The following is a 26,925-nucleotide window of genomic DNA, read 5'->3' as shown; positions in this document are numbered from 1 at the left end:
GTTTGCATGTAAATGTGTGTTTGTGCGTGTGCTTTCCTATGTCTATTGTCAGAGGTGGCAAAAGAACTCATATCCTGTACAAAAGTAGAAGTACGGATTCGACTACAAATAAAAGATAAATAGTAATACAAATTCTGACATATACTCAAGTGCAATTGTATATTTTTTTTTTTACTGTCAGTTATTTCATTATAAATGTGTGTTTAACCTGGAGAAAAAAAAAGTAAAACTTACACCTGTTGTCAAATGTAGTATGTAGGTAGGTTTATAAAATCCTGGGAAAAATAGATATAATAATAATAATAATAATAATATATATATATATATATATATATATATATATATATATATATATAATAAAGTAAAGTACAGAGACCTAGAAAATCTATTTAAGGAGAGTAATTAAGTCCAGAACATGTACTTGGTTACCTCCCACAACTGCCTATTGTTGTCCCTCATTTGAAATTTTTCCAAGGCCTGTCAGCAAGAAGTCTTTCCTCCAGCACGTTGAGGATCTGTGCAGCAACGACAATGCCAAATTCCTGGAGGAGTTTTCCGTAAGTAAACGTCAAATCTGAGTGAAATGTATTTGTACTCATGAAATCAGACCCTTTGCTCTGTTTTTCCCGCTCAGGAGCTCCCCAAACTACTTCAGGACTTGGCCACCACGGACGCAGACCTGCCCTGGAACAAAACCAAGAATCGTTTCCCCAATATAAAGCCTTGTGAGTACGCATCGCAGATACTAAACCTATTGCAATTCCACGGGTTCCTCTTTTTTAGTGAGACACTTTCTCTTGAAACACAAGTGTAAAAGTCACCTCTGTAAAGATGTCTTCTGCAACACATGGTCTCATTTTAAATATATTTACAGCAACACCTAGTGTAATGGCTTGTTTTTTGAAAGACAGGTGTCCTCGCCTCCCATTAAGTGATTATTGTTAGCCGCTTTCATTTAGGGTCATAAGAAAGAAAATTTCCATTTGCATGCTAGAGTATTTCACATTTTCATGATACGTAATGATGTAAATGCATTGCACAATATTTCCGAGGCAATAATAATTTCTAGTTGAGCAATTGAAAATGACTGTTTTGTATGCAGATAATAACAATCGAGTGAAACTGTTGTCAGAACCGGGTACTGCTGGCTCGGACTACATCAACGCCAGTTTTGTCTCAGTGAGTATCAATTGATGTCAAATTAACAATGCATTCCTTTTTTGGTGTTCTAATTCTGTCAGTGTGAATTTAATCATTTTATTTTTTTTAAAGCGTGTATATCTGTGTCCCAAAGGGCTATCTGTGTCCAAATGAGTTCATCGCCACTCAAGGCCCTCTGCCCAACACGGTGGCTGACTTTTGGAAGATGATCTGGGAAACGGGCACCCACACTATCGCCATGCTCACGCAGTGCCACGAAAAAGGCAGAGTGCGTCACTATCATATTTCGCAAACTTCATCACAAATCCATCTCCATTTTCACAAATTTGTATGTCCCGTTCCAGATTCGATGTCACAAGTACTGGCCAGAGGACAACAAGCCCATGTCAGTGTTTGGTGACATCCTCATTTCCAAAGTTTCTGAAGAAATCCTTCCTGATTGGACTGTCAGAACGCTAAAAGTGGAAAAGGTAACACTGAGCAGCAGTAATTTCGCAGAAATCCCTGACAACTTGATATGGAAAAGTGACTTTTTTAGTCGAGCGTATACAAATAGTTGCCTCTATGAGTGAACATACTACGTGATCGTTATGGGTTTGTATAAGGTTAATTTAGTGTTGGCCAGAGGAGGCTTTGCACAAGCTCCATTTGTTTGCAGTCTGGACATGGAGCGGTGAACATCTCCAGCTCTCTGCCTTCAGAAATGCACAAAAAGGCTCTTGATTTGCTGCTGTTTGCTTTTTTGGAAAAGTAGTCACTACAGGGGAGGGAAAAGTCGCTAATATGGCCAGACTGATTAGCCCTGGTGTCCTGCCTTGTCACCATGGCAATGAAAAAAATTTACAAGGGCAAAGTAATCTATTCAAAGAATATTTTATTTTTTTAAATGTTATTTAACCGTTGTTTATTGCGGCAGTTAAGAACAGATTCATATGTGCAATGCCGACCTGGCTGTAAAAACAACACACACACAAATAAAAAAAAACTAACAATAGACTATAGGAAAACATCATAAAGCGTCGTTCAAACAAATATTTTTTTCATGTTTCACCCTTGCAGCATGGACACTACATTTTGGTCCGCCACTTCAACTACACCTCGTGGCCCGAGCATGGGGTCCCGGAATGCTGCGGAACCCTCATCAAGTTTGTCCGGGCGGTCCGAGTGCACCGGCACGACAACACCACCATAGCAGTGCACTGCAGGTACCTGCAACCTCAAGGGGAATCGCGTGGTAAAACATATGCTAGCATGCATGCTAGCGTATCTTTTTAAAAAGGCAGCGTGAGCAAAACTGAGTTTGGTTGTAGTTTACTGAAGTATTAAAGTCCGCCTCGTCATTGTTCATCAGTCAGTCTCGTTGCCGTGCAGCTGCTCAGAAATAATGTCGGCTTTTGCGAAAGCTCGAACAACCGCGCAAGCTGACACGTTAGCTCAACCATCCACAATCCATTCCCAAATTGTGTAACTCGCCCAGCGCTGTCACCATGTCTTAGTAAAGCTGCGTTGCCATCCGTCAACCATCGCTTGCACACTGCTAGCAACTTCACTTTGACTACCTTGTTTGTTACATTAAGTTTGCCTCAACTTCCGTTCTAATTTGTCCAAAATGGCGAACAGCTTTGGCTCTTTATTCTTAATCTTCAACCCAATCTGCTGACTCAAAATCATCAAACAATCCTTGTGTAAAAGTAACCTAAACTGCTCAAAATCCACAGCTAACCAAAGAGTAGATTAAGAAAATAACCCAGTAAGAAATATATAGACAGTCAAATCGCTATTTGTTTTTTTATATTGGTCTTTGCCAAAAGCAATAAACAGCCAGACCGTTCACTTATTTGTGTGCAAACGTTAGAAATTCATCAAATATAATGTGGTCAGTGTGTGTCTGTCCGCTCAGTGCCGGCGTGGGCCGAACAGGCGTGTTCATCGCTCTGGACCATCTCATTCAGCACATCAGAGATCACGACTTTGTGGACGTTTACGGCCTAGTGGCTGAGCTGCGCAGCGAGAGGATGTGCATGGTTCAGAATCTGGTAAGCAAACACACTTTTTTTTTTTTTTTTTGTCACCGTGCAATTGAAATGAACACACGCCAGAGATGTGACACGCACAAAATAATGCACGGTACAGAATATCCTCTTAAATTGTGTTCCGTTGCTTTCAAGCGTCAGCAAATGTGTGTGCGGTTGTCCTACTTTACTCTTCATGCCCCCCCCGTGATCGCATTCCCTGTGAGGCATTATTAGAAAATTCTCTTTTTTGACTAAGATGATCTGGCAGTCGTTGAAACGTGTATTGTGAGCAGGATTCCCTCGTCCTGACAAAGCACAGCGTTATCCTAAAATCACCCAGCTCCCTCATTACTAAATGATCACTTGAGTGTCTCAGCGTGTGTGTGGGTCTACGCTTTTATTATCGCAGCTTATTTGTTTGCTTGTTTGTCTTAAATTGTGCGATCGACGTTTGTTGCTTATATCTGTTAGAGCAGGCGTGGGCAAACTACGGCCGGGGGCCACATGCGGCCCATTAAACAATTTACTTGAACTTGAAAAAAATTAAATGAATACACCTTGTTAATGTTTTATTTTCTAAACACTGTGGTTTTTCAATGACCTATATATTGTTGTAATGCTTTTGTTCACTTTCATTTCAAATTAAATGTTTTTTTTGTTTAATCCAATGAGGTGAGGTCACCAAAAGACTCCATCCATCTGCTCCTGGTCCGGCCCCTCTGCCAAATTTTCGAACCCATAATGGCCCGCCAATCAAAAAGTTTGCCCACCCCTGTGTTAGACTTTATTCTCTAAGACCATTAGGCCGCCTGTTTGGTTTCTCTCACCACAAATGTTCATGGGTCAATGCAAGATTAACCATGGGTACAATGAATTAAAAATAGATTTTCAAATGAAATTAATATTTCTTTTGCCTTCTTTAGCTACTTGGAGAATCAACTTTCACTCATTCACTGCCATTGACGGGTATAGCAGCCAAAAAGTACATTCATTTTACCTGGGCTGGCAGTGAGTGAGTTTAAGCATTGCAAGCTCTAGGCGCAATGCTGAACATTTTGCTACACTGTACAGAATTATTATCGGTGTGGTTCATCGATCAAAACCGAGCTTTGTTATCTTTACAAAGGCAAATTTTGGGGGTAACAGCTCTTGTATTGGATCTCATGAGAGTCTGCAGGCGCATCTAATGAAGTGTCCGGTGAATGTATGTGTTGTGCATTTTGCATCGTGGGAAGATGGATTGGCTACGCGGTGCTTATTGTCACTTTTGGTAGAAAATCTGCGGCTTTTTGGCCCGATCAGCATGTTTTGTTCGTTTTCAGGAACATTGTGCGTGTGTGTTTGTGTATGTGTGTGTCAGGCCCAATACATCTTCTTGCACCAGAGCACGCTGGAACTGCTGAACAATAAAGGTAACAGTCAGTCCATCTGGTTTGTCAGCTACTCTGCTCTGGAGAAGATGGACTCGCTGGATGCAATGGAAGGTAACAAACAATACTCAAGAGTTTCCCAACTTTTATTGAGCCCAGAAAACGTTTTTTTTCTGCGCTACCTATCATCATCTATTGACTCAAAAAGTCTCTTTGTGTTTTTTCTGCTTTTTCCATAACACTTTTAAGAAGCTGCATAATGGCGCTAAAGCCCTTGCTAATAGGAAAGTAGTAATTGTAGTAGTATGTGAAAGAGATGAACATTTTTGTATGTCAGGGAGGAGTTATGTTTAGTCTGGGTTGTTAGTTAAAGTTACAAGGAGTCATCGAAGGATGAGCATTTTTTTCCCCTCTAATTAAGCCATTCTTTTTAGGATAATTAATATTAAAGTGTTACAGTTTGTGGTATATTTTTGGTTCAATAAAGTCAATTGACGTTAATATTGACACTGATAAAAAAGGTTTGGTCATCAATTACACACTTTATTTTTTATTAGCGGCAGTCCTCCATCCTTATCACTTTTGAATAGCTACGATTTACAGTGGGATCCTGACTTGAAATTTAATTCATTCTGTATCATTCGTATACTGAAATTATGATCTCATTTCACACAGTATGAAGTCTGGGCCGGTTTAATTGAACATAAAGTTGATATACTTCCAGGTAGCGGGAAGTGTCAGAGCATTTAATTGCTCTGAATCTCACACACACAAACACAAACACTTGTTCCATCACACATCTCACTGCACGTGTGTCTACAGGTGACGTTGAACTGGAATGGGAAGAGACCACGATGTAGGTGGCTGTGTTATTTTTGTGAGCATTAGAAAAAAAGAGAAGAAGGATCAAAAGGACAGGAATCAGTCTTTGGAACGTTACTCCTTCAAGGACCTTCTCGTTTTCACGCTGAGGAAAGAAGCGGGAGCACTCAGAGCGTCCTATCCCATTTTTGCACACATTGAGTCCACTGCGTATTGTCATGACTGTATCCTATTGAAAGCTGTTGTGTTTTTGTAAGATAATTTATTCAGCCATATTTCTTTTATTTACAATATCCTTGTAAATTGTGCTGCCTGCATTCAGGAGTTGACAGCCTTCCAATTTTTGGTTTAGATCTTTTTCTCAAGAGTGATTTGCACCAGTAAAAGCCGCTTGAATTTTTATTCTTGTGTTGTTGTCTTTTACAGTCTTAATACTTGAATTAGCAGCACCCTCGACGACTCTTAAGTGGAATTAAGTCGTTTTGGCTGTCTATTTAGAATGTGTTTCACTCGTAACACACATACAGTTAGGGCCGGAAGTACTTGGACAATGAAATTGTTTGTATGGTGTTGTCTTTGTACACCACACTACAATGGATCTTAAAGACCAAGTGAAAAATAAACTTGGCCAACCATTTTTTGCAGAATACTAACAGATAAACCTATTTTAAGCTCATTTGCGGGGTTTTTTTTAAGTTTTTTTTTTTCAACACAACCCACCCAGATTCACATTAGACTCATAGCAATGCGCTTAACAATGACAGTGCATATGTTCATCAATCTCCGGTAATCTTTGGCGGTGACGTGATTTCAAATAGGCCGAGGCGCCAGAGCCATAGGAAATCATTTAAATCCATTAATTCGTCCCAGGCATCCAATAATATAAACATAAAAATACATTTTGCAGAGAATAAGTAGTTTTATAGACATCACTGTGCAATAATCCTAAATAATAAATGACCAATGAAGTGAATAAAATGAACATTTAAGTTCATGATGACCATTGTTGAAGACAGGAGGAGACATTCCCGTACTTTGCATCTCACATTCTTTGTGGAATGGCCAGCACTTGCAACATTTTGTCGGATTGTGTGAAAATATTTCATCAGACAGCAAGTCATTTTCCACATAGCAAGCTTTTATTACCCAACTCAAGGCAGTAACAAGCCTAACAGTCTGCTCCGCATCGCTCTGTGAAGCTCGGGCAAAATCGACATAACATCCTATCATAAGTTAGGTCTTCAAAAGAAAAGCATCGCAGTATAATAAGTTATCAGACTTTTTTACGCCCCAAAGTGTCTTTTGTAGTTGTCACATTCAAACATGTTTGATGTTTCTTTATTGAGTGCAACTGCTAAACAAGCCACCATACAGCCGAAGAGTGTGCTGAAATTGCGTTATTTCCTCGTGCTTTTATTTTGAAGGTTGTACTTTGAACAGGACGTTACACTGATGTTGCCCAAACATGTCAGTACACCGAGCCGAGTTATGAAAATGGGAACAGAATTTAGGTGGCAAAAATAGTTTAAAACTCGAATCTAAAAGAAATACTAGGTCATATAAAAATATCCTCGGTAAACCAGTCACAAAAAATAATTCATCATTCAGGAATGAAAGCCATTTTGTGTGGAAGGGTCCATTTTCAAGTATTTGGACAAGTGACATAATTCTAATGATTATAAAACGCCCATCACGGCTCATCTGTTTTCTGTGATTGGTCATGTGTCATTCGCAAATCGAACCTTGATTGGTCATGTGGCAAAACGGCCACATATATATTTTTTTGTAAGGAAAATGTTGACTTCCCCTTTAAGTCCAAATCGCAATCCAATACCTATGCAGACGACGGCATCTATTTCCTCATGTGCATTCCTCAAGTGCTGTCACACTCAATATTGCATCCCCGTGTCGTAATGAATGAGTTCAGCGCCTGTGTGCTAAAGGCACAGGAAAACCATTACTGGCTGATTCTCCCATAAGCCCCTTGCCCTCCATCCTTAATGCCCCCTTCATCCCACCTGCTGCAAAATCTTTCATTAGAGAAACTCCACACTTCTGAGTCAATAGTGACAACAAAGATGCACAGAGAGTAAAAACTACTTTATTCTTTCATTCTCTCCAAACAAACAAAGAAAAAAATTAGAAATACTTTTTTTTTAATAATAATAAACATGTTTATCTTTAAGAAATATCCTTTTGTTTGTTTTTTTTTGTTTATAAATAGTGTGAGGGTGCAAATATTCATGACAGTGCTTTCACAGTGAGGGTGCATGAGGCCGCCACATCCTCATGACAACTGTGGAGAAGGAGCAATGGAGGAGGGCTCAGGACGGGGAGGAAGATAATCAAAACTAGAAAATGCAATAGAACTTGCAGGTGAATGCTGAAGAGCTGACGCTGAAAAGAAAAGTTGTAGCATTAATAAGAATGTAGGGAATGGGGTATGTTCAGACTTTGGAAAAATGGCAAAAATGTTTAAATATCTGTATTAATTTTTGGCGGTAGGAAATGGGCATTTCCAGGAAAATGTTGGGATAATGAAAAATAGCCTGGAGTTTATTGCAGACATGTTGGGATTTTGAAATTGAGTGAATCGGTGCAGAAATGTGGAAGTATTAGTAGATTTTCTCGCATTTCTTAATTCCTTCAATGGGGAGAAAAGGAACAAATAAAATGTAGAGTTCTGGAAAAGTATTATCTCCAATGTGGAAAATAGAACATAAGCTATGTTGAATGAGGTGAACATTTTGGCATTGGAATACCTTGAATCCGCTGAAAAATGTGCAAGGATTGTATGTGCAATAACATCTCCACTCACTTGTGAAATTTGCCACCAAAAAAATGTTGAATTCCAGAGGATAACAAATGTGCTCTTCAGCATTCACACCGTAAATAAATATCATAGAAAATGACATCAGTGGACGCGACGATTATGATACAAACACAGACTGGAGCCGCTTTCGTCCGTTTTGGAAGCTTTACATGCTGAATGGCGCTCATCAAGTCAGTGGGAGTTCTGAGAAAGAAAGAAAATATCCAAACAACAAAGCAGGGAGAAGACAAGCATTTCCTAGAATGGATTCCGTGTTGATTTGCCTGCTGTGTTTGTGCATGTGCATGTTTCTGTAGTCACCCAAATAGCATAGCCCTTTGCACATCTCCTCTTAATGATACAATACTACTGAAATGACCATTGTAATAATCATAGTAATAATATCTGTGTCGCCATGGTAACCTCCCTAAAACCTATAAAAGCTTGCCGTTTTCCTGCTTGGCTGCAGGACTTCGTAACACCCGACATAGACGTCAATAATAATCCGAAGAAGAACTATAGCTCTGTGTTTGTCTCTCTCTTTTAAACTAGACTCTTTTCTGTACAAATTCAGCAGACGTAGACACACGCACACGCGGACGCGAGATCACGTTCTCAGAATAGAATCTATGTATTTACAATATATATTTCATATATTCCGTGGTGCAAAAAAAAAAAGGTACAAGACGTGCTTCAGTGCGTCTCTGCTGTACAAAGCGGCCCAACTGAAATGCCATCATTTCAGCTTCATTGCAATCATCTTGCTGATGCTGCTTTTTCCGTATTTCCTGATTGTTTTTTTGAAATATATTTTCACTGTGCCGGAACGTAAAAAGTGCAAAAAGCATTTACCAGTAAAACTACCCCCCCCCCCCCCGTGTGTGTGTGCGTGTGTGTGTGTGGAGCCATTATATTTCTTCCTCAACTAAAGCTATAAGTGAGAGTTTCCCGGCTGATGAATGGCCTTCAACAACAACAATATTCACAGTGGAAAAAGCCATTAGGAGTGAATGTACAAGAGGAGAAGCATGACAAATTATCACCACGTCGCAATGTGAGCAGGGGAAGGCAAGCCATTCCTTCTACTTCATGTCAGTCAAATGTATTAGGGCCACACCGAAAAGAAAAAAATTAAATTGTTACGCGAGGAATAATGTTGAAATTAATAATTAATTAATTTCATGAGAATAAAATATAATATGAAGTTATAATTTTTTATGGAAATAAGTTATATTACAAGAATACTGTGGTAATTTCATGAGGGCAAAAACTCATAATTTTACAATACAAAACAGTGTGGCATGATGAGAAAAGGAATCTTTTAGTATCATTATACGAGCAACATTATAGAAAAATATTACAGTCGAGAATAACAGTTTAAAGGGGACGTGTTCTCTGCGCCTTCACTAGTCTAAACATGGCATTCTGATTTATTTGTGGAATATGAGTCAAGCAGCAAAATCCATTTTTTCGCCATCTCAGGAGGGCGGCCATTTTGTCAATTTCTGTCCACTGAAAATGTCATCACAGTTGTTCAGGAAATGACTAATCACGGCTCACCGGTTTTCTGAATGTTATGTGACTACAGTGCTGATTGTTATTATTTGGGAAATAGTTACTTCAAGAAATTATAATATGATAGACTATAGATAGTATTCACACTCAGAGACATGAGATATGATGTATGTGGTGTTGCACCAAAGACTGGCAAGGGGGACTTAATCAATGTAAAAAAAATATATATAATAATATATGTATATATTTGTTTTAATATTTGTTTTTATTTATATATTTATATATATTATTTATATTTATAATTATATATTATATGATAGACTATAAATAGTATTCACACACAAAGAGATATGAGATACGATGTTATGTGGTGTTATACCAAAGACTGGCAAGGGGGACTTACTAAATGTAAATAAATAAATAAATAAATAACATTTCCTTTCGTATAGGTATCCTTTAGGGGTACTCAATAACTGGTATCAGGCCGAAACTAATACCTGGAATCGGTATTTGCCCATGAAGGGTTTTTTCCCCTGAAAAACATTTCAGGACTTTCTTTTTTTAAAAAAAAAAATTCTAGTGACACTAACTTTTATAAAACATATTTTTTCTCAAATGTCAAAAAAATCCTCAAATTTCATTCAAATGTTTCCAGTGTGGCCCCAACACTGCTTGCTAACACAATATTAAACTGTACTTTGTTTTTGTTACGCGATCTATCTCGGAACCATCAAGCTATGCAGGTGACGTGGAAGTGTACATGCAGGGGAGACATCTTTGTACCTCTCTCTCTCTCTCTCTCTCTGCACGTTTTTCTTGAAGCTACTATCTGATCCTTCAACAGCTGCAGCATTCTTTTTTTTCCACAGTAGATAAGAACAAAATAATTGCTGCCCCGAGAAGCGAGACTTGTGCTGAGATTCGAGTCTCTTTTTTTTTTTTAAAGTCCTGTTTTTTTAAATGTCATCCGTTTTCTCGCAGGGGTGGGCAAAGTAAGGCCCGTGGGCTACACTCTGCCCTCGCTGTTCTTAAATACAGCTTTGCAGAAACAAATACCTGTAGTTTTTCTTGCATTCATTCAGCCCTTTTTCCTATACGGTAATTTAAGTAATGAAAACGTATTTATTGTTTATTAATTTATATAATTTAATTAGTAAATTGATTTATAAAAGCAATATACACTAAAATAATGTAATTTTAGTTGTTTTATTTAAGTATATAATTGGTTAATTTAAAAAATATATAAATAAAATGTAAAAACATAGCATGAATTATGATTTTTACTGTGAAACAATTTTACATCAAATATAAAGATATTAGCAAATTATTTATTGAATTAAATAATTGGTTAATAAATTAAAATCCAAGTTATGAATAAATTGTTTAAATATCCTTAAATTATTTTTTATTGAAACAATACATTTTACAAATGATGAAAAAAATAGATATTTATATTTCATATTATATTTTAGTTTTTCATTTTTATGACATAAAACACAAATAAATATATGTACAGTTAAATAATTGCTCTATCCATAATATTTAAATAAATTTTAGATAAATATTTAATAAAAAATAGTTTACATCCAATTTAAATAAAAATGTACATTTAATCAAATAATTGGTGAATAAATTATGATTAAATAAACAAAATAAAAAGAACAAATAAAATAAGATAACCGGCCTGAATTAATATTCAAGTTATATACTTTAAATAACATTTGAACTATTTTTTTTGTACCTCATCTCTAAATGAGCTGGCCCATCTGTGCATTTTAAAAATCAAATGTGGCCCTCGAGCACATAAGTTTGCACACCCCTGCTCACTTTATGGGAACCTTGGCACTTTTGTGCGGCTGCCACCTGTGCACAAGCATTCCAATTGTGTCTTGAAGATGGTGAAACCGGGACAGACATGCTCAGCGAGCAGGCCAATTGTCTTTACAAAAAGGGGTCCCAACAACTCTCAAGTTGTGGGCCACGAGGGGGCTGGTAGTGGCTGTTTGTTTGTTTGGTTTGTGGGGACGGTGGGGGACTTAGACGATGCTGCGGGAGCCGCTGGAGTTTCGTCTACGGGTGAGCGGCATGGTGTGGTGCAGAGGCATGGGCGAGTCCGGTGGGCAGAACTGGTGTGGGTGGTTGTAAGGGGGCGGGGGCGGTGGCAAAGGGGGTTGGGGTCCATCGCCCTGGACGTGGACAGGTGTGGACATAGCCGAGCGCAGGAGCTGATGGGCGGCCGGGCCCTGGCTGAGGAAAGCCTCCATGCGGCCCCGCCCGCTCTGGTCCACCACGATGACTTTGACGATCTGCTGGCACTGGATCAGTGTCTCTGGGCGAAGCTCCCCGGCCGGGGTAGAGCCCAGCAAGGCGGGCGGGGCAGTCAGGGCCAATGGGGGCGACGGCTCAACGCTGGGCGGGCTCAGTTGGTAGGTCTGCAGCCTGTTGTGAATTGACACCTAGTTTAGGAACAGCCAGAGAACGCACGGGGAGTTACCAGCCTGAACGCAGCCTTACGCAGCCCTCTGGTGTGACACGCACGGGGGCATGCAGGCATGCACAAAGGTGGCGTGCACAGTCAGCGCGTGCGACACATACACTCACGGGCACACGCTGTCCCACCTTCACAATCTCAAGCATGTATATAAACTATATATATATGTATATATATATATAGTATTTTATATTACAAGACTGACTCAAAAAGTCGGGAAGTACGCAGAACGTCAATCAAAACCAAATAAGTGTCATTTAAGCGCAACGTTACTCACAATTGAGCACAGAAAAATACGATTAATATTTGATGACAAAAGTCAAATATAAATATATAATAAAAACTAGGGCCTGACACACATTGATTACGTAATTAATAAAATAACTTTTTTTTGTATCTCAATGCTTACAGCAATAAAGATGCCAATCACAGAGACAACATTTGACCATTTTTCAATACACTAGGGGTGCAACAATTAATCCCAACTAATTGACAATAAAATTCATCTTTTTTTGTTTTTTTATTCATTGATGTGTCATTTACGGCGCACGTTGAAGAACTGATTAGTCAATGGCCTCACAGGGCAGAGTCGAAGGGTTCGATTCCGGGTCCGGCCTTCCTGTGTGGAGTTTGCATTTTCTCCCAGCGCCTGCGTGGGTTTCCTCCGGGTACTCCGGTTTCCGCCCACATTCCAAAAACATGCATGGCAGGTTGATTGGACACTCTAAATTGCCCCTACGTATGAGTGTGAGCGCGGGTGGTAGTTCGTCTCTATCTGCCCTGCGATTGGCTGGCAACCAGTCCAGTTACCTTGCCTACTGCCCGAAGAAGAAGCTAGGATAGGCTCCAGCACCCCCCGCGGCCCTCGTGAGGAGAAGCGGTTCAGATGATGGATGGATTTGTCATTTTAGCCTAAAATTGTCTAAATTCTCAGAATTTCAGCCATCGTGACTGTTTTAATTCATTAACAAACTGCCTTCAGATAGCTAATAATCACTTTTAGTGAGGGAATTTTTTATTTTCAGTCTGGTTTGGTCTGTATCCCCTTTTGAATAACAGGGGAATACTGTATACGTTAAAGAAAAAATAACACCGCATCCAAAGTCTCCCTCCTAGAGAGATTGGAGATGTGGAGGGTGGGGAGTGAGGGTTGTTTTGTGAGTGGGTGAGGGGAAGCGGGGGGGTTTGGTAAAAAATCGAGGGATAAAGTGACACCGAGGGCGTGGTGCCTCCCTAACACACCGACTGACATGTCTCAAAAGGGCTGGCCGAGGCGGGAGAGAGACACACGGTGAAAGGGACAAGAAACACCCATGGTGAACGCAAGCACACCCACACACGCGCACCCCCACACACATGCACGCAGCACACACACAGGCTGGCTTATGTTTGCCTCGACAAGGCTTAGCAGCAGCTGATGGAGAATGGATGTTTCCTCCAGAGCGAGAGTGGCGCCTGATCCACTCGAAGGCCTCTAGGCGGCCTTTGTATCCTTAGTGATGAGCCTCCAGCGGAGCTTTTCCCTTTTTTATTATTATTATTGTTGAAGCCAAGCATGACTTTTCTTCTTTTTGAGTCACGCACACACACGCGCTTTCACAGAGAAGCAGACCCACGGAGGTGAACAAGCACACACTTACCTGAGGGAGACAAGAGTGGTTTTGGCACTCACCTCCACAGCGTTGTTGTTGCCGCTTTTATCGTACACGTCCTGTTGACCTGCCGGAGCACACGAGAAATCAACAGGCGCACTTCATAATATCAAGAGCACTACTTGTATTTGTGCCACTGAATGAATGAGTCAGGTGTCGGGCTAGCGATGCACTCTGGAGTGCCCCGTTGTCCAGTATTATTAATTACTATATTATTATATGGTGTGGTGGTCAACGAGTATTTCGGGAAAATGTCAGCATTTTCCCGAATGGCCAGTGTACGCCGTGACAGCCGTCCCGACTCCCCCAGCCTCTGTCAACATGTCGTTTAATTTACCCCATGTGACAAACACCCTTCCGCTCCCCAGCCTTGTTTTGCTCCATCAGGTCTAACAGCTAACGTCACATCTTGTTTGTAAAATATTGTCATTTCGAAACATAACATCACATTTTTGGTCCTAGATGTAATACTTCCGTTGTTTGCCATATTTTTGTTTGGTTGGACTGTTCGTTAGCTAGCTACTTCTTTCATTTCATAAAGAATAATGTAAGATAGTGGCAGACTGCAGGCTCAGTCAATAAACTCAGACTTATTCAGACTGTTACAGATTGATAGATTTGTTTTTTTAAAATGTAAACAAAATCAGACAAACCTCTTTAGAGGAGGTAAACATTTGTTCGTAGAATTTGTGAGTGTGTCCCGAACAGTACTGGTACTATGCGTAACCTTGACAGCGAACAGCTACGAATATTGCCGACGTGCAGAGTAATTAAATCAAAATCTTCCCATCTTCCTGGGCTTTTAATCAGCACTAAGTGGGGAAGCTGTCGTTTTGAGGGGATCTTTTTAGTGTGTGTAAGGAAACTCTTCAGTTTAAGAAAAAAATTTGCTTTTTCTAGTGAGCAAGATAAGATTTACCACAACATGTGTTCGGGCTTAATTTTTATTTTTTATTTTTTTTTGCGATAAATAAATGCACTTTTAATATTGACCCTTAGTAAAAACATACTGACGTTTGGCTAGCCTTGGGGCAGCAAAATTAACTTTTTTTTTTTCTTTTTTTAAAACAGCTTAACACAACTTCAATCAATATGTCAATAAAGAAATACTGAGTCACATGGCATCTTAAACTCATCACTGGGGGCTTGGATAAAAACCGAACAAAGGAACCATCCATCCATCCAAACTGTTAATCCCAACAAGGATCACAGGCGTGCTGGAGCCTATCTCAGTGGTCTTCAGGCAGTAGGAGGGATGCACCACTCTCGTGTACTAAACCTTGCTTAGCGGCGACATTTGATGTGAATAGGAATGTGAACGCATCTCTGTCTATTTGTTTCCGACAACCAGTCCAGGCTGTCCCCTTCCTCTCACCCACAATCAACTGTGATCGGCTCCAGCTCGCCCATGATCCCAATGAGGAAAGCGCAATAGAAAATGGATGAATGCATTTTAGTCTGCACCTGAGGGGGATCCGTGTCCCGTGTGCGTGTCCACTTGGCCGCCATTTGTGTGCATGCTGTGAGGCTGGATGCCCTGTTGCCTCTCCAGTTCCCCTTAAAAACACAAAAAACAAACAGAATTGTGAGTTATGTACTGTACGCACTTGAGTGTATAGTCGTCTCGTCTTAACTGGTGGGAAGTATTAAAGAAAATAATATTTTATTGCTCTACTTGAGTAGGTTTTACTGGTATGTACTTTATTTGAGTATTTGTTACATAACAGCTTTCGGTTAAAGTTGGTAATGAGAATAGCTAAGGATTTTCAAGATTTGTCGCTGACCGTGGCATTGTGTCCCACTAGACTCGAGCCACCCTTGTTGAACAGCAGCCAAAACAAGAGCCAACTGACCCTTTTTCGACAGTTACTCAAGGATCAGCAATGTGATATGTTCATAAATCAGACCTTTACACAAAACAAAGTGGAAGAAACCTTTTGCTTCCCACTCTGACCATCTCCAAACAGTGTCAAATAACATTTTCCGTACACCCACCAATGGCCCCCGAGCCGTAGTTTGGACTCCATTGACTTAAATAAAGGAATTGAGTATTTTGTTTTATTTTTCATTTTTCTTTTGTACTTGTACTAAAGTGCAGAGTACTTTTGCCACCTCTGCAAGCCTTACACTGGATGTGTATGTGCTCCATCTCATTGACTTCGGAAATGGCCTCTCGCAGCTCCTCAGCAAATTTCCGCAGCTCCTCCCCGCTGGGTGAGCAAAAGCTGACCAGCTGCTTCTTCTCGGAGGTAAACGGGCTCAGCATGGTGACGCCATGGGCGTAGTCTGGTGCCAAACAAAAACATCAGATATTTATTCATTGTAGCTTAGGTAGTAGTAAGTAGCGCCGCCAACATAAAAGTGAGAGAGGTTACAAAACTTCTCGTCCTGTGTCCTCCGCCCCGACAAAATGCCCATCTCTGTCAAATGTGAATCGGGTCTGTGTCTAATGAGTTGGCTATTTCCCCACAGTTTGTTACACTTTTAAACAAGCAGTATTAGGAGTGCACGTCAAGGTACCACTGTATTACATAATGCAGGTGAATCTGATGTGCGAGTGTGAATTCATTGTACATTCATTGCTGAAGAGGTGAAACTGCATTCCCAGGAGACCCATCGCTTTGCAGAAGGTGTAAGAAGCCGAGCTTTTCTTCTTAGGGCACAGCTTCAGGATCTGGAGACACACCCAACACATGTCTGAAATGTTAGAAAGCTAGGTGGCTGAATAAAACAACACGGAAGCGAAATGCTGGTAGGCATCACATGTTTTGGAGCGTGCTCACCAAGAGCAGGTCGTTGAAGAGGAAAACCTCTCTCTGGAGCTGTGACAGTTTCTGTTTATGAGGTTTATTGGCATCGGGAACCTCAAACAGACGACAGCAACACACCAGACGTCTGTGAGGTACGGCCAAGATCTGCACAGGGGCAGGGAAAGAGAAAAGCAGAGATAAGTCAATGAGTAGCTAGGCAAGTGGGTCAGTTCATCATGTTGGTGGTTGGTCATTTAGACAGAAGTAGGAGAGAGCGTCAATCACTTTGGTAGGTCGGTCTGTCCGGGCATTGGTAGGTGTTGTGTGTGTCTCTGAGAAAAGACAAGTTGATAAATATATTTTTATTTTAAAGTGGAACAATTAGGTTTGATTCGAATGGACAGATAGTAAATCAGTCTACAAGGGATGGGTGCCTTTCAATTATTGGTACCGAGGAAAGGATACAAGGACTCAGCGGAGTTTTTTCTGTTGTTAGTGATGATAAATGATAATTTATTTTACAATAAAAAAAAAATAAGTAAATTGAATAATTGTTTTCAAAACAAGAATTCTTCAGGTGACCTGCGACGTTTCGACTTCACGACGGACATGCTTCATCTGACATTTTAGTGGAAAATGCGACCCAGGTGGGGGTTTTTTTAGCCCGTATGCGACCTGTATTTGTTTTTTTGTTATTTTTTAATGACAGTCTGAACAGCTCAATGAATTATTTTTCAAATCCAACTTGGGCCACTTTCAAATGTGGTCCTAGATTGGATACGTATGGGATTTTTTTGGGAATGTAACCGCAGCCAAACAGCTATTTATCACTCATTGACGTCATCCGGAGATCAAAATACGTTCTGCACGAGCAGAAGAGTGCTGGCAGCTGGGAGATCAAATCTGCAAAGTTGTTTTGAGTAACAGTATTGACTTTATATTTTACTTTAATTTAATCCCACTTGAAACATTAAACATAAAGTTGACATTTATGGTGATAGTAATAATTCAGCCACTAATTTTTTTGATGCACGGGAATGACGTGACTCAATGAAATGAGATTGAAAAGCCTTGCCTCATCATTACCGCCAAATACTGAATACTATCAATCGCACTTCTGTAGAAATGCCGCGACACGTTGGACCACTTTTAGTTCCGCAAACACGACATCGTGAGTGACGTAGTCTCTTCATGCGGGTCCCTGAGGACGCATATGCAAGATCACATTTGCAATGCAATGTGAACGCTTACACAAAAAAGAAAATTTTTACATAATGGCCTCACCTTTCACCAGCCTTGGTAAGTACACTATTTTATCTTTTAGTTATTTAATTTAATATTTCAACATGAAGTATAAAACATGTAATTGGATAATTGTTTCGTTTTACACGGAAATTCAGGTTACATTGCCAGCGTAGAAACTCGTTTCCAGTATGTAAAATGTGGTCATTTAAAGCAAATGAGAGAAAAGAAATGTAAAGAAATCAGAGGGACCCCGGCGGGGTCCTTCCTTTCAGCCCCACACTTATTACGGACACCAGCGGATATCGCCAGCCACCGCTCGACACCGTCACAGTGAAGTACACCCCCGATGCTCAAGCATGACTGCTCGGAGGTGCGAGGCATCACAATCGCTACGATATACTCTTCCACTCCCGAACAGTCATAACATAGAAAGAAACGCTTCGGAACCAAAACTTGATTTCACGTGAATCGGTGCTCTGTAGTACTGACCCAATTTGTTCTATTCCCCAAAAAGTACCATCTTCGGTCCCCTTCTCAACAATCTTCAGACAGGTCGGTAGGTAGATTGCTTTGTCATCAGTGTGTAAGTTTGGCAGCTATGAGGGTTGGTAGGTTGAGGGGAAATGGTTGGTCATCAGTAAACAGGTAGACTGATTGTCAGCTGATTTACTAAGAAAGGTAGTTAGAAATATTGGTTGGTCATTTCTATGTAAGTTGTTTCTGTCGTTACTTGGTAGCTTGGCACATTTTATTTCTAGTTACCAGGTGTGAAGGTAAGCTAGGTAGCAAAGAAGCTGAGAGTTGAGCAATGCTTACAGTCTTCAGGCCAAGGATGGACTGCTCCACGCGGCTCACGTAGGTAACATGGTCCTCATTGGATCGCAGCTCTCTTTGTTGGATCCTTTCATAAATGCCAGCCACCATCTCTCTGGGGATGTCTGCTCCGTCGTCCACACCTGAAAGAGCAGCCGTGCCAAAAAAATATTAGCTTGACTCATTGTGAACAATACCGTCTGCAAGGACAGGTCAAGGACCCTTTAAAAAAGCATTATTTCACATCAATTGGAATCTCATGAGTCATGATATTGCGAGAGCTTGAGATATGAGGTGGGGTGGGGGGGGGGGGCGGTTGAAGTGAGCGTCTGGCCAAATTGTTTGTTTGCTGGATGCTGCCCGCGAGGACATTTATAAATAGTGGACTGTCTCACAAAAAATACAGAGGTTATTTGTTTTGCGAGGCGCGTGAGTTAACTTTTGCTTTCTGGCTTGCACAAATCACCATTGGGAAGGTGGACAGCGAGACGGGTGAATGGATTGAAAAGATGGATGGATGGGTAGAGGGGAGAGAGGGGGGCTGGATAGACAGACAGACAGATAGATAGATAGATAGACGGATGGATGGATGGATAGCTAGATGAGTGCCACTGCCATGGCTGAAATACTGGCTGGCCATTTCATTTACAGCAGCACCATGCATTATGGCTGCACATTATCATGACGTTTTCTTCCCTGGTTTCCATGACAATGAGCTAGCTGTCTGGAAGCCGCAGTTGACGGAAGAAAAAGTGTTGTTGAGCAAAGGGAAATAGAAGTCAAAGTGCTGCAAGGCGAGCGCAGGTGATGAGACGCATGTGGAATATACCTGCTCGTATCGTTAAATCGCAATGAGGCGCAATTAATTGGCATGCTCTGTGGGGCAGAACCAGAGGATCTGAAGATATATCAGACATGGAACACTAGGAGAGCGAAGAGAGCTCAGAGAGTTTCACTTCAGGTGAACAGAAAATGACTTACAGGGCAGAGGAATATGTTCTGAACGCAGCCACATTCCAGTTATAAGAGGGTGTGCACACTTGTGCAGTCAAATTCTTTCAGTTCAATGGATTTGTGCAGGTCATAGGTTACATTTATGGTGGAAAAAGGTCACCTCTGAGGTTGCGTATGAAGTCGTCGAGGCCCATTTTGCGCTGCGGTTTGATGTTGGGCGAGTACATGTCAGTGTTGAGGAGGACCACAGCGAAGGCCAGGATGAAGATGGTGTCGGGGTTGTGGAACTGTTGCACCACATCAGGATTACACATGCAGTAGCGCTGGCTGAGTGGACAAAAAAAAAAAAAAAGACATTACATAAATATATATAAACACTTATTCACACATACTTGGTGAAGGAAGTTAATTATGAAATGTATGGCGAAATATATATGAAAAAAAAGTATTGATGACGTCATTCTTTTAAATATAATATTGAAGGAATGTGCGAGGCGTCAAATTAATACATTTTTTTCACATTTTATGAAAACTTTTGACGTGTGAGATTAAAATAATTTTAGTGACTGATGTTTTTTTTCTGGATGGAAAGAAAAGTCATTAATTTGAATATTAATTTAAACCTATTGTATTCTTATGCATCTCAATGTCGCCAGAAGTAATCATGCCTTAACTTTCGCTTTGCACAATAACATCAACAAGGACCTTTGAATAAAATGCAACATTTGATTCTAGTTATGGTAAGCTGTTTTAAGACAAACTTTTACGAGCACTTTCACATTTTATTTGCTGTCCTTGTCTTCCTCCTCTAAGCTGCTTGTCGGTTGGCTGAGTGTGGTCCCGCTCACAGCTTGTGAACACAGCTGTTTACGATCCGCTTATCCAGCTTGACTCTGACGAACTGAGCGGCACATTTGAATAACGTTATGAGTTTACGAACAGAACGTTTTTCACAACGCTGTTCGTTTATTAACGTGGACGAGTCTGGCGAGATAGAGCATGGGAAGATGCTGGGTCGATGGGTATGTAGAAATCCTCCGAATCAACTCATCTCTTTGAAACGACACGTCTTTCCGCAATATGGCTGCCGATATGGCTGTATTTTTTTTTCTTTATTTATTTTATTTTTTTTATGAATATTTTGGAAAAACCAGCAAAGCATTGAAGCCACAAAACGTAAAGCGCAAAGAGTCGAGGAAACACTTTATATCTTTTCTGGATTTTAAAAACAGACTTGAAGATTTATTAATTTTCTAGTTTGGCGCTGATGCCAAAAAAAAAAAAAGTAATAAAGGCCTGAAAACATCAACATCAAGCATTTATTTAATTCTCCTTATTCACATTTGTATCAACATCAAATCATCCAACATCCTATATATTGACCAGACATTAAATCTTCCCGTAAAATGGAACCCACTGAACTCAACTTTCCATTTAATTGGACGACTTTGGTCAAAACTGTTTCACTACAGTATGAAATGATGCTGGAAAAAGCTTTAATATTCAGTCTCGCTCTCTTAAGTTCCACCTGCAGGCTTCCACCGAATATTAGAAACACCTCTCAAAACCTTTTTTTGTGGTTTCTGAAGCGCAATCTAACTTAATGAAGTAGACCCCTGACTTCATGGCTTGTGGCTTTATTATTATTACGCCGCACATTTTCTTTCTGTACTCATTTTAAGATATGGAGGACGTTGCAGGTTAGGATAAGAAGAAGGGCAGAGTACCGGCACCTGGGAGTGTGTGCTTTTAGGGAAACCTGTGCAAATAACTACAATTAAAAGGTATAATGTGTGCATGATAAAAGAAAAAAAAGAATCTTTTTTTTTTTTTTTAAATCAGCAAGACCACAATGTGTGTTGAAATTGTATCAATATGTTAAGATGGAAGTTATAACATTTTCAAGACATCGTGTTAAGCGGTGTGTCGGGAGAAGTAAGAGCAAAGAGAAGCATTTTGAAACGAGATGAGCGCAGGGAACGACTACGGTTGCCATAAAATCCATCTTAGCAGAGCGACCCCCATCTACCAGTTCTATGATTAGCCATCGGAGATTCCTGCACCATCAGTGTCAACAAAGATTAGCTCCCCTGTGTCTACCGACCACAGATAGGTGACAAAAATTTGGGCACCGTATTATTCTCTTCGGCATCGTATGGGATGTAATCAACTAATTGAAAATGAGGCGACAGAGAGGGTTCCACTGAATATAATGTCTAAAAATAGACGGGGAAAACACCTTTAGAACTAGCCAGAGTGCATTTTTTTGGGGTGGGGGGGGAAGAGGAGCACAAACGGACTTTCACTTTTGACGTGAAAACAAGGAAATGACACCACACGTGATAGCGGGCACTAAATATACGGTGTTTGATATCAGGAGTGGTCACCACTAACGGCACTGAGAGGACACGTTTGACTGTGCAAAGCTGTTTGCGCCATCGGTGGCGAAGTAACACTCCTCCCATCACGTTGGCTCACACGAGCATGATGAGATGCTGCGCTTTGTCTGCTCTGTCGTTGCCCGCAGTCTTCAAAACGTCTCGCTCGCACCTCCCCAACTCCCTGACTGTCACTTGCGCTTACAGACTAGCGCATTCCATTCTTGGAGTCACGGGGCCTTTTATCACAGCAGCCATGACGAGACGCCGGCGCAGAGGTTCTGATCACTGGAGGCTACACACTATTGCACACTTCCCTTTTTTTTTTATCTTATTTTTGCAATTTATTAAGCACAAAAATTAAAGTTTCACTCCATACATCTAGACGGTATTCAGTAAATTAAACTGTTCTGTTTACTAATTTTGATTTGTTCCTTATCTTAGACTGTTTTTAAGCTATTGTCAAGTTCATGAATTGCTTTTGGTTAAGTGGTAGGTTGGCAGACAAAAATAAAATCAATTATTTAACGACAAGTGCGAGGAAAAAATGCAAAGTTCTATATTTTCAATCGTTTTTCCAGTTTTTTTGTCATCAAGCTACTTCGCAACTGATGGTGTAAAAGGAAATTGTTAAATTATGAATCAAGAGTGTTTGCAAGGCTTACGGTGCAAAGCTCAATGCTCGTTCTGGAAGCCCAAAAAAAGAAGTTTCCTTCTGGCCCACTAACTTTCATTCTTTAACAGCCAAGCAAAAAAAAAATGGCTGCTATTTACCAGATAAGCTGGCCAGCTAACATCAGCTAAAATTCATTAATCTAAATTATTATAAACCATTACAATCTGTATCTATAAAATCTGAAAATGTTCTACGTAATACTCACTGGGTCGCGTCGCCAGTTAACTAGCTAATATTCGCGAAAATGTTTTTCTTTTTATTTCACTTTTCCAAGATCCTTTTCACTACGTTTTCCTACTAGTTTCAAACAGTGAGCAAATGCAGTGACATAGCAACTTCCCGACTCATTTACTTGATGTAATATGCAGCAAATGTTGAGGCGAAGCGAGCTCTACTACTGAATGCATGACTCCACCCCTCCCCCCACACACACACACACACATGCACACCCCCGCACACTTTATACATATTTATGCACCACTGTGTGAATAAACAGCAATACCATGCATGTGTGTGTACGTCACTCTTGGCTCCGCATCTTATGCCAGCAGTCTGTTTCAACAGCAGCCTGGCATCTTCAGATCATGAAGGTTCGCACGCCAGCTGGCACATAGAAGCCTTCGCCACGATGACGGCGCAACACACACGCGCGCACGGATGACATAACAAGTGTTACGTAACGCACGTCACATCCCGATAAGACCGGCTCACTTGTGACCTATGCTCACAAAGTGCGCGTCGTGATTGCCGCTGACAGATGTGTAATGTGCACCACCCAAAAGGCTCGGGTACCGATGACTCGCTGACATGTGATGAAGTGTTCTGATTGGCCTTCAAATGAGCAGAGAAGTGTGATGATTATTTGCTTCGCGCCTCCACCACCTTTCTTTGATAAAGGTCATCTAATAAACATTGTACGGGGGGAAGCGCGGCTCACAAAGGAGTTTGGTGTTAAATTTCACCTACGCTTCTCCTGATTCTTTGTTTAATGCTTGTTAAATTATGAGGGTTAGAACAGAGGACTGCGTGAAAGTCCAACAGATTTCATGCCAGAAAGATCAAGACACAGAGTTATCCCCTATATTCCTTACATTTATCCTTGTCTTGGTCTCGGCCCTCGATCCTAATTTGCCGGTCCGTCCTCCGTCCTCCATCCTCGGTCTGCGACCTGGGCACGTTTTCGTCACCGTTTCGTCTGTCCTCATCATTTCAAAGCCCTTCCATCCTTACATTTCACCTTACTGGCACCCTCTTCTGCGTTAACAGTTTGACGAACTGCTTGTCACTACAATTTGTAAGTGCACTCGTCTTCCACATAGCTGTCTTAAACAGTCGGTACTTGACCCAGATAGGGACGATTACAGGGATGGACGAAAACCCACTTCCTTCTTTGGTTACTCCATCCTTTAAAAAAAAAACTTCTCGTTCCCCATCCTCCATTCCCAAAATGGACCGTTCTGTCGCTGCAAATTTGGACATTGTGATTCAGAAGATAATATGCTAATTTCCAGAAACGAGCACTACAGAGTACATTTCAAAGCTCTGTCAGGTAACGCTCGATCAAACAACATCATTATTGTCGTACGATAAGAGAAAGACTTTATCTTCTCGCACAAAGGACACACACTGTATAACATTGACTGTGGCACATCTATAACACTAAATCACAGGAGCAATTTTTCTCAAATGTGTCCCTGCGAGCAATGGGTGGACACATCTAGGACGCTTCAAGGGCAGCGCGGCAGAGAAAATTTGTTTGCTCACTTCTTTTTTTTTTTTTTACCTTCAAACACGGGAGCACCAAAAAGTCACTATGAATACCACACTTGGTCTCTTGAAGAGAAAACACTACGGAAAAGTGACTTAAATTGCTTGTGTACAGGTCTCTGGAGTTCCTGCCCACTCACCAACTGTGAAATAAAACTGCGATAAGCTTTTGTGAGCTGCCTAATTACCAAAATGTGTTTGCGAGCAAGTGATGCAACAGTGGGGCTCATCTATATAATACTGCCCCCACACAGATTTTCTCCACTCATGACTCGGAAACTAGGCGAGGAAAAAATAATTAACCATATACAAGTGACAGGAGAACTACAGTCTCAGCTGAGTCAAACGTTATAGAATAAATGTGTTTTCAGATAGATTTTAAAGAGGGACAGACAAGGAGTTTGTCGAACATTTAGTGGGACGTTATTCCAAACAGAGGGACCTGAAACGAAAAAAGCTCTTTCCCCACCTCAGCTTAGACCAGTGCTTCTCAATTATTTTCAGTTACGCCCCCCCCCTAGCAAGAAGAAAAAAAATTGCGCACCCCCACCACCAATCACTCTCCGCCACAACTATAAAAAATTGTATTTTCGTTGCAAAACAAACCTACAGCGGAGAGTTAATACTCACTGCGCACAATGGACAAGGAGAGCGCCTCTGCCAACTACTGGAGTGGATGTGCAATTAAACTTGATTGTAGTGCGGCGGGGAAAAAAATCATGTGCGCACCCCCAGGGGGGCCCGCCCCACTATTTGAGAAGCACTGGCTTAAACCTTGGTACTTCTAGTCGCAACTGGTTCGCTGCCCTGAGGCAGGTCCACAAGGATGGATGAGCTCGGAGTGGAAAGGTGGGGTGAGACCATATAAGAATTTAGAAACAATAAAAAATATCTTAAAAATCAACTCTAAAATGTAAAGGGAGCCACCAACAGGAGGTCCAAATTGGAGTGATTGGAGTTACCTGTTGGAGGGAAGACTGGCTGACTCCAAAGTAAGCGCATTACAGTAATCGAGCCGTGATGAAACAAAGGCATGGATTTCTGTTTCTTAGTGATGTTGATAAGAGAGAAGCTTTACCTTAGCCATCTGCCTAACAAAAAAAAGATTGATTTAACAACACAGACAGAAGAGAGAGACAGAAGGGTCAAATGTGTTGTTTGAAACGAGAAATAACAAATTGGTGAGCTTGCGGAATATCTTCTCTCTGCTCTGTGGGGGGCGACTCCAATTGCCAGAGCTCATGTGGGTCCCTTCTCTGAGTCTTCTCGTTGCTCTTAATTAATCTATATCTACTCCAGTGGACCTCTGTAATGACTTGCATGTTGTGGCACAATGCAGTATTACATTGAAGGTACACGAATCTTAATTGAGATTTACCTGTGTTCTGTAAAAACTCTTAAAAAAGTATTTCCTAAAAATCCACAAGATATTGGATGAAGCACAGCCTCACAACACATCCAAACCCTTCAAACAATGTGTTTGGAAAGTGTCGCCAGGAGGTTGTTGTGAAGTACAGAGCGTCTATTTTTGTACACTCACTGATCTCATCTTTTTTTTTCTTTGGTGCTGTAATTGGCGAGTTCACCCACGGTTGCAGGCAATCAGTATAATTTGTTAATGATACCAAAGCTTTGTCTCATCACAACCTGTCACCATGAGCTCTCACAAGCACTTAAATGCTATTAAAATGTCTCTCTGGATGTGGATGACTGATAGCCCCAAGGCTGATACATGACATCAAAGATCTTTTGGCACTGCTTTCATTTTTTTTTTTTTTTTTTAGATTTAGTGCAGAATATGTAAGCACCGGTGGCATAACAAAAAAGAAGGTGCCCTTTTTGTAGTGAGCGTATAATGGATTTATGTTGTTGTTATGTTTCGTCAGAGCAACGCCGAACTCAAAGATCCGGAAAGTAAAAAATCTGATAAAATCCGTAAAGTTGTACAAATTATACTTTGCGTGACATTCACTTAAAGAAAGCCACTCAAATTAAGTCTGATTAATTAATTAATTTATGAATTATTACCTCTTAAATAAATGCAATAAAATACAAAATATTCCAATGTAACTTATATTATTTTATTATATATTCAGAAATGAATTTCCTTTTCCTTTCTTTCTTTTCTCTTCATATTTATTTGCACATACATTTGTACTCAAATATGAAGTCAAAATGAATTCATTTTCATTTAGAATTCTTTTTATTATTTATATTTGTAATTTTATAATTTAATATATAGATTTTACTGTACATTGTCACAATTTTTTTATCGATTCAGTATTCATTTTAGATTTATGTTGTGAATATTATTATTCATATAACAACATAAAAAATATACATTAATATACATCTATATATATTGTATTAACAGTGGTTAACTTATTTTGACCATTTTATGACAGTTAATAATGTTAGAATATTCCTTAAAACATTGCCTGTATAGTTCCGTTTTATGGCGGTAAGAATTTTATCCTGGAGTAGTCAAGTCAAGTCCGATTTAT

The 26,925-nt window shown here is 40.4% G+C and overlaps 2 protein-coding genes across 3 annotated transcripts in view; one reads left to right on the top strand and one right to left on the bottom strand.

Moving 5' to 3' along the window:
• ptprq (protein tyrosine phosphatase receptor type Q) overlaps positions 1-5,770 on the top strand; it is a 34,522-nt gene extending 28,752 nt beyond the window's left edge. Inside the window, exons 38-46 of the mRNA XM_088298080.1 lie at positions 476-557; positions 635-725; positions 1,103-1,179; positions 1,295-1,429; positions 1,506-1,631; positions 2,221-2,366; positions 3,062-3,197; positions 4,537-4,660; positions 5,369-5,770. Of these exons, the coding sequence (XP_088154206.1) occupies positions 476-557; positions 635-725; positions 1,103-1,179; positions 1,295-1,429; positions 1,506-1,631; positions 2,221-2,366; positions 3,062-3,197; positions 4,537-4,660; positions 5,369-5,406 (955 nt within the window). The 3' untranslated portion in view covers positions 5,407-5,770. The remainder of the gene's footprint in view (positions 1-475; positions 558-634; positions 726-1,102; positions 1,180-1,294; positions 1,430-1,505; positions 1,632-2,220; positions 2,367-3,061; positions 3,198-4,536; positions 4,661-5,368) is intronic.
• Positions 5,771-7,447: 1,677 nt separating this feature from the next.
• The window catches only part of iqsec3b (IQ motif and Sec7 domain ArfGEF 3b), a 45,949-nt gene continuing 26,471 nt past the window's right edge, over positions 7,448-26,925 (bottom strand). Inside the window, exons 8-15 of one of the 2 annotated variants that reach the window (XM_088297581.1) lie at positions 19,761-19,927; positions 18,650-18,789; positions 16,622-16,753; positions 16,413-16,512; positions 15,966-16,124; positions 15,303-15,395; positions 13,859-13,905; positions 7,448-12,151 (exon numbers count right to left, since the gene is read on the bottom strand). In XM_088297581.1, the coding sequence (XP_088153707.1) occupies positions 11,732-12,151; positions 13,859-13,905; positions 15,303-15,395; positions 15,966-16,124; positions 16,413-16,512; positions 16,622-16,753; positions 18,650-18,789; positions 19,761-19,927 (1,258 nt within the window). In that variant the 3' untranslated portion in view covers positions 7,448-11,731. The remainder of the gene's footprint in view (positions 12,152-13,858; positions 13,906-15,302; positions 15,396-15,965; positions 16,125-16,412; positions 16,513-16,621; positions 16,754-18,649; positions 18,790-19,760; positions 19,928-26,925) is intronic. The other variant, XM_088297583.1, reaches the window with a different exon arrangement.

Source organism: Idiotropiscis lumnitzeri, chromosome 6 (assembly GCF_059441095.1).
Source record: "Idiotropiscis lumnitzeri isolate Australia: NSW breed Sydney's pygmy pipehorse chromosome 6, RoL_Ilum_1.0, whole genome shotgun sequence".
NCBI lineage: Eukaryota > Metazoa > Chordata > Actinopteri > Syngnathiformes > Syngnathidae > Idiotropiscis > Idiotropiscis lumnitzeri.
Note: the sequence above shows the minus strand (reverse complement) of the source record. Positions and strands in the feature narration are given on the sequence as shown.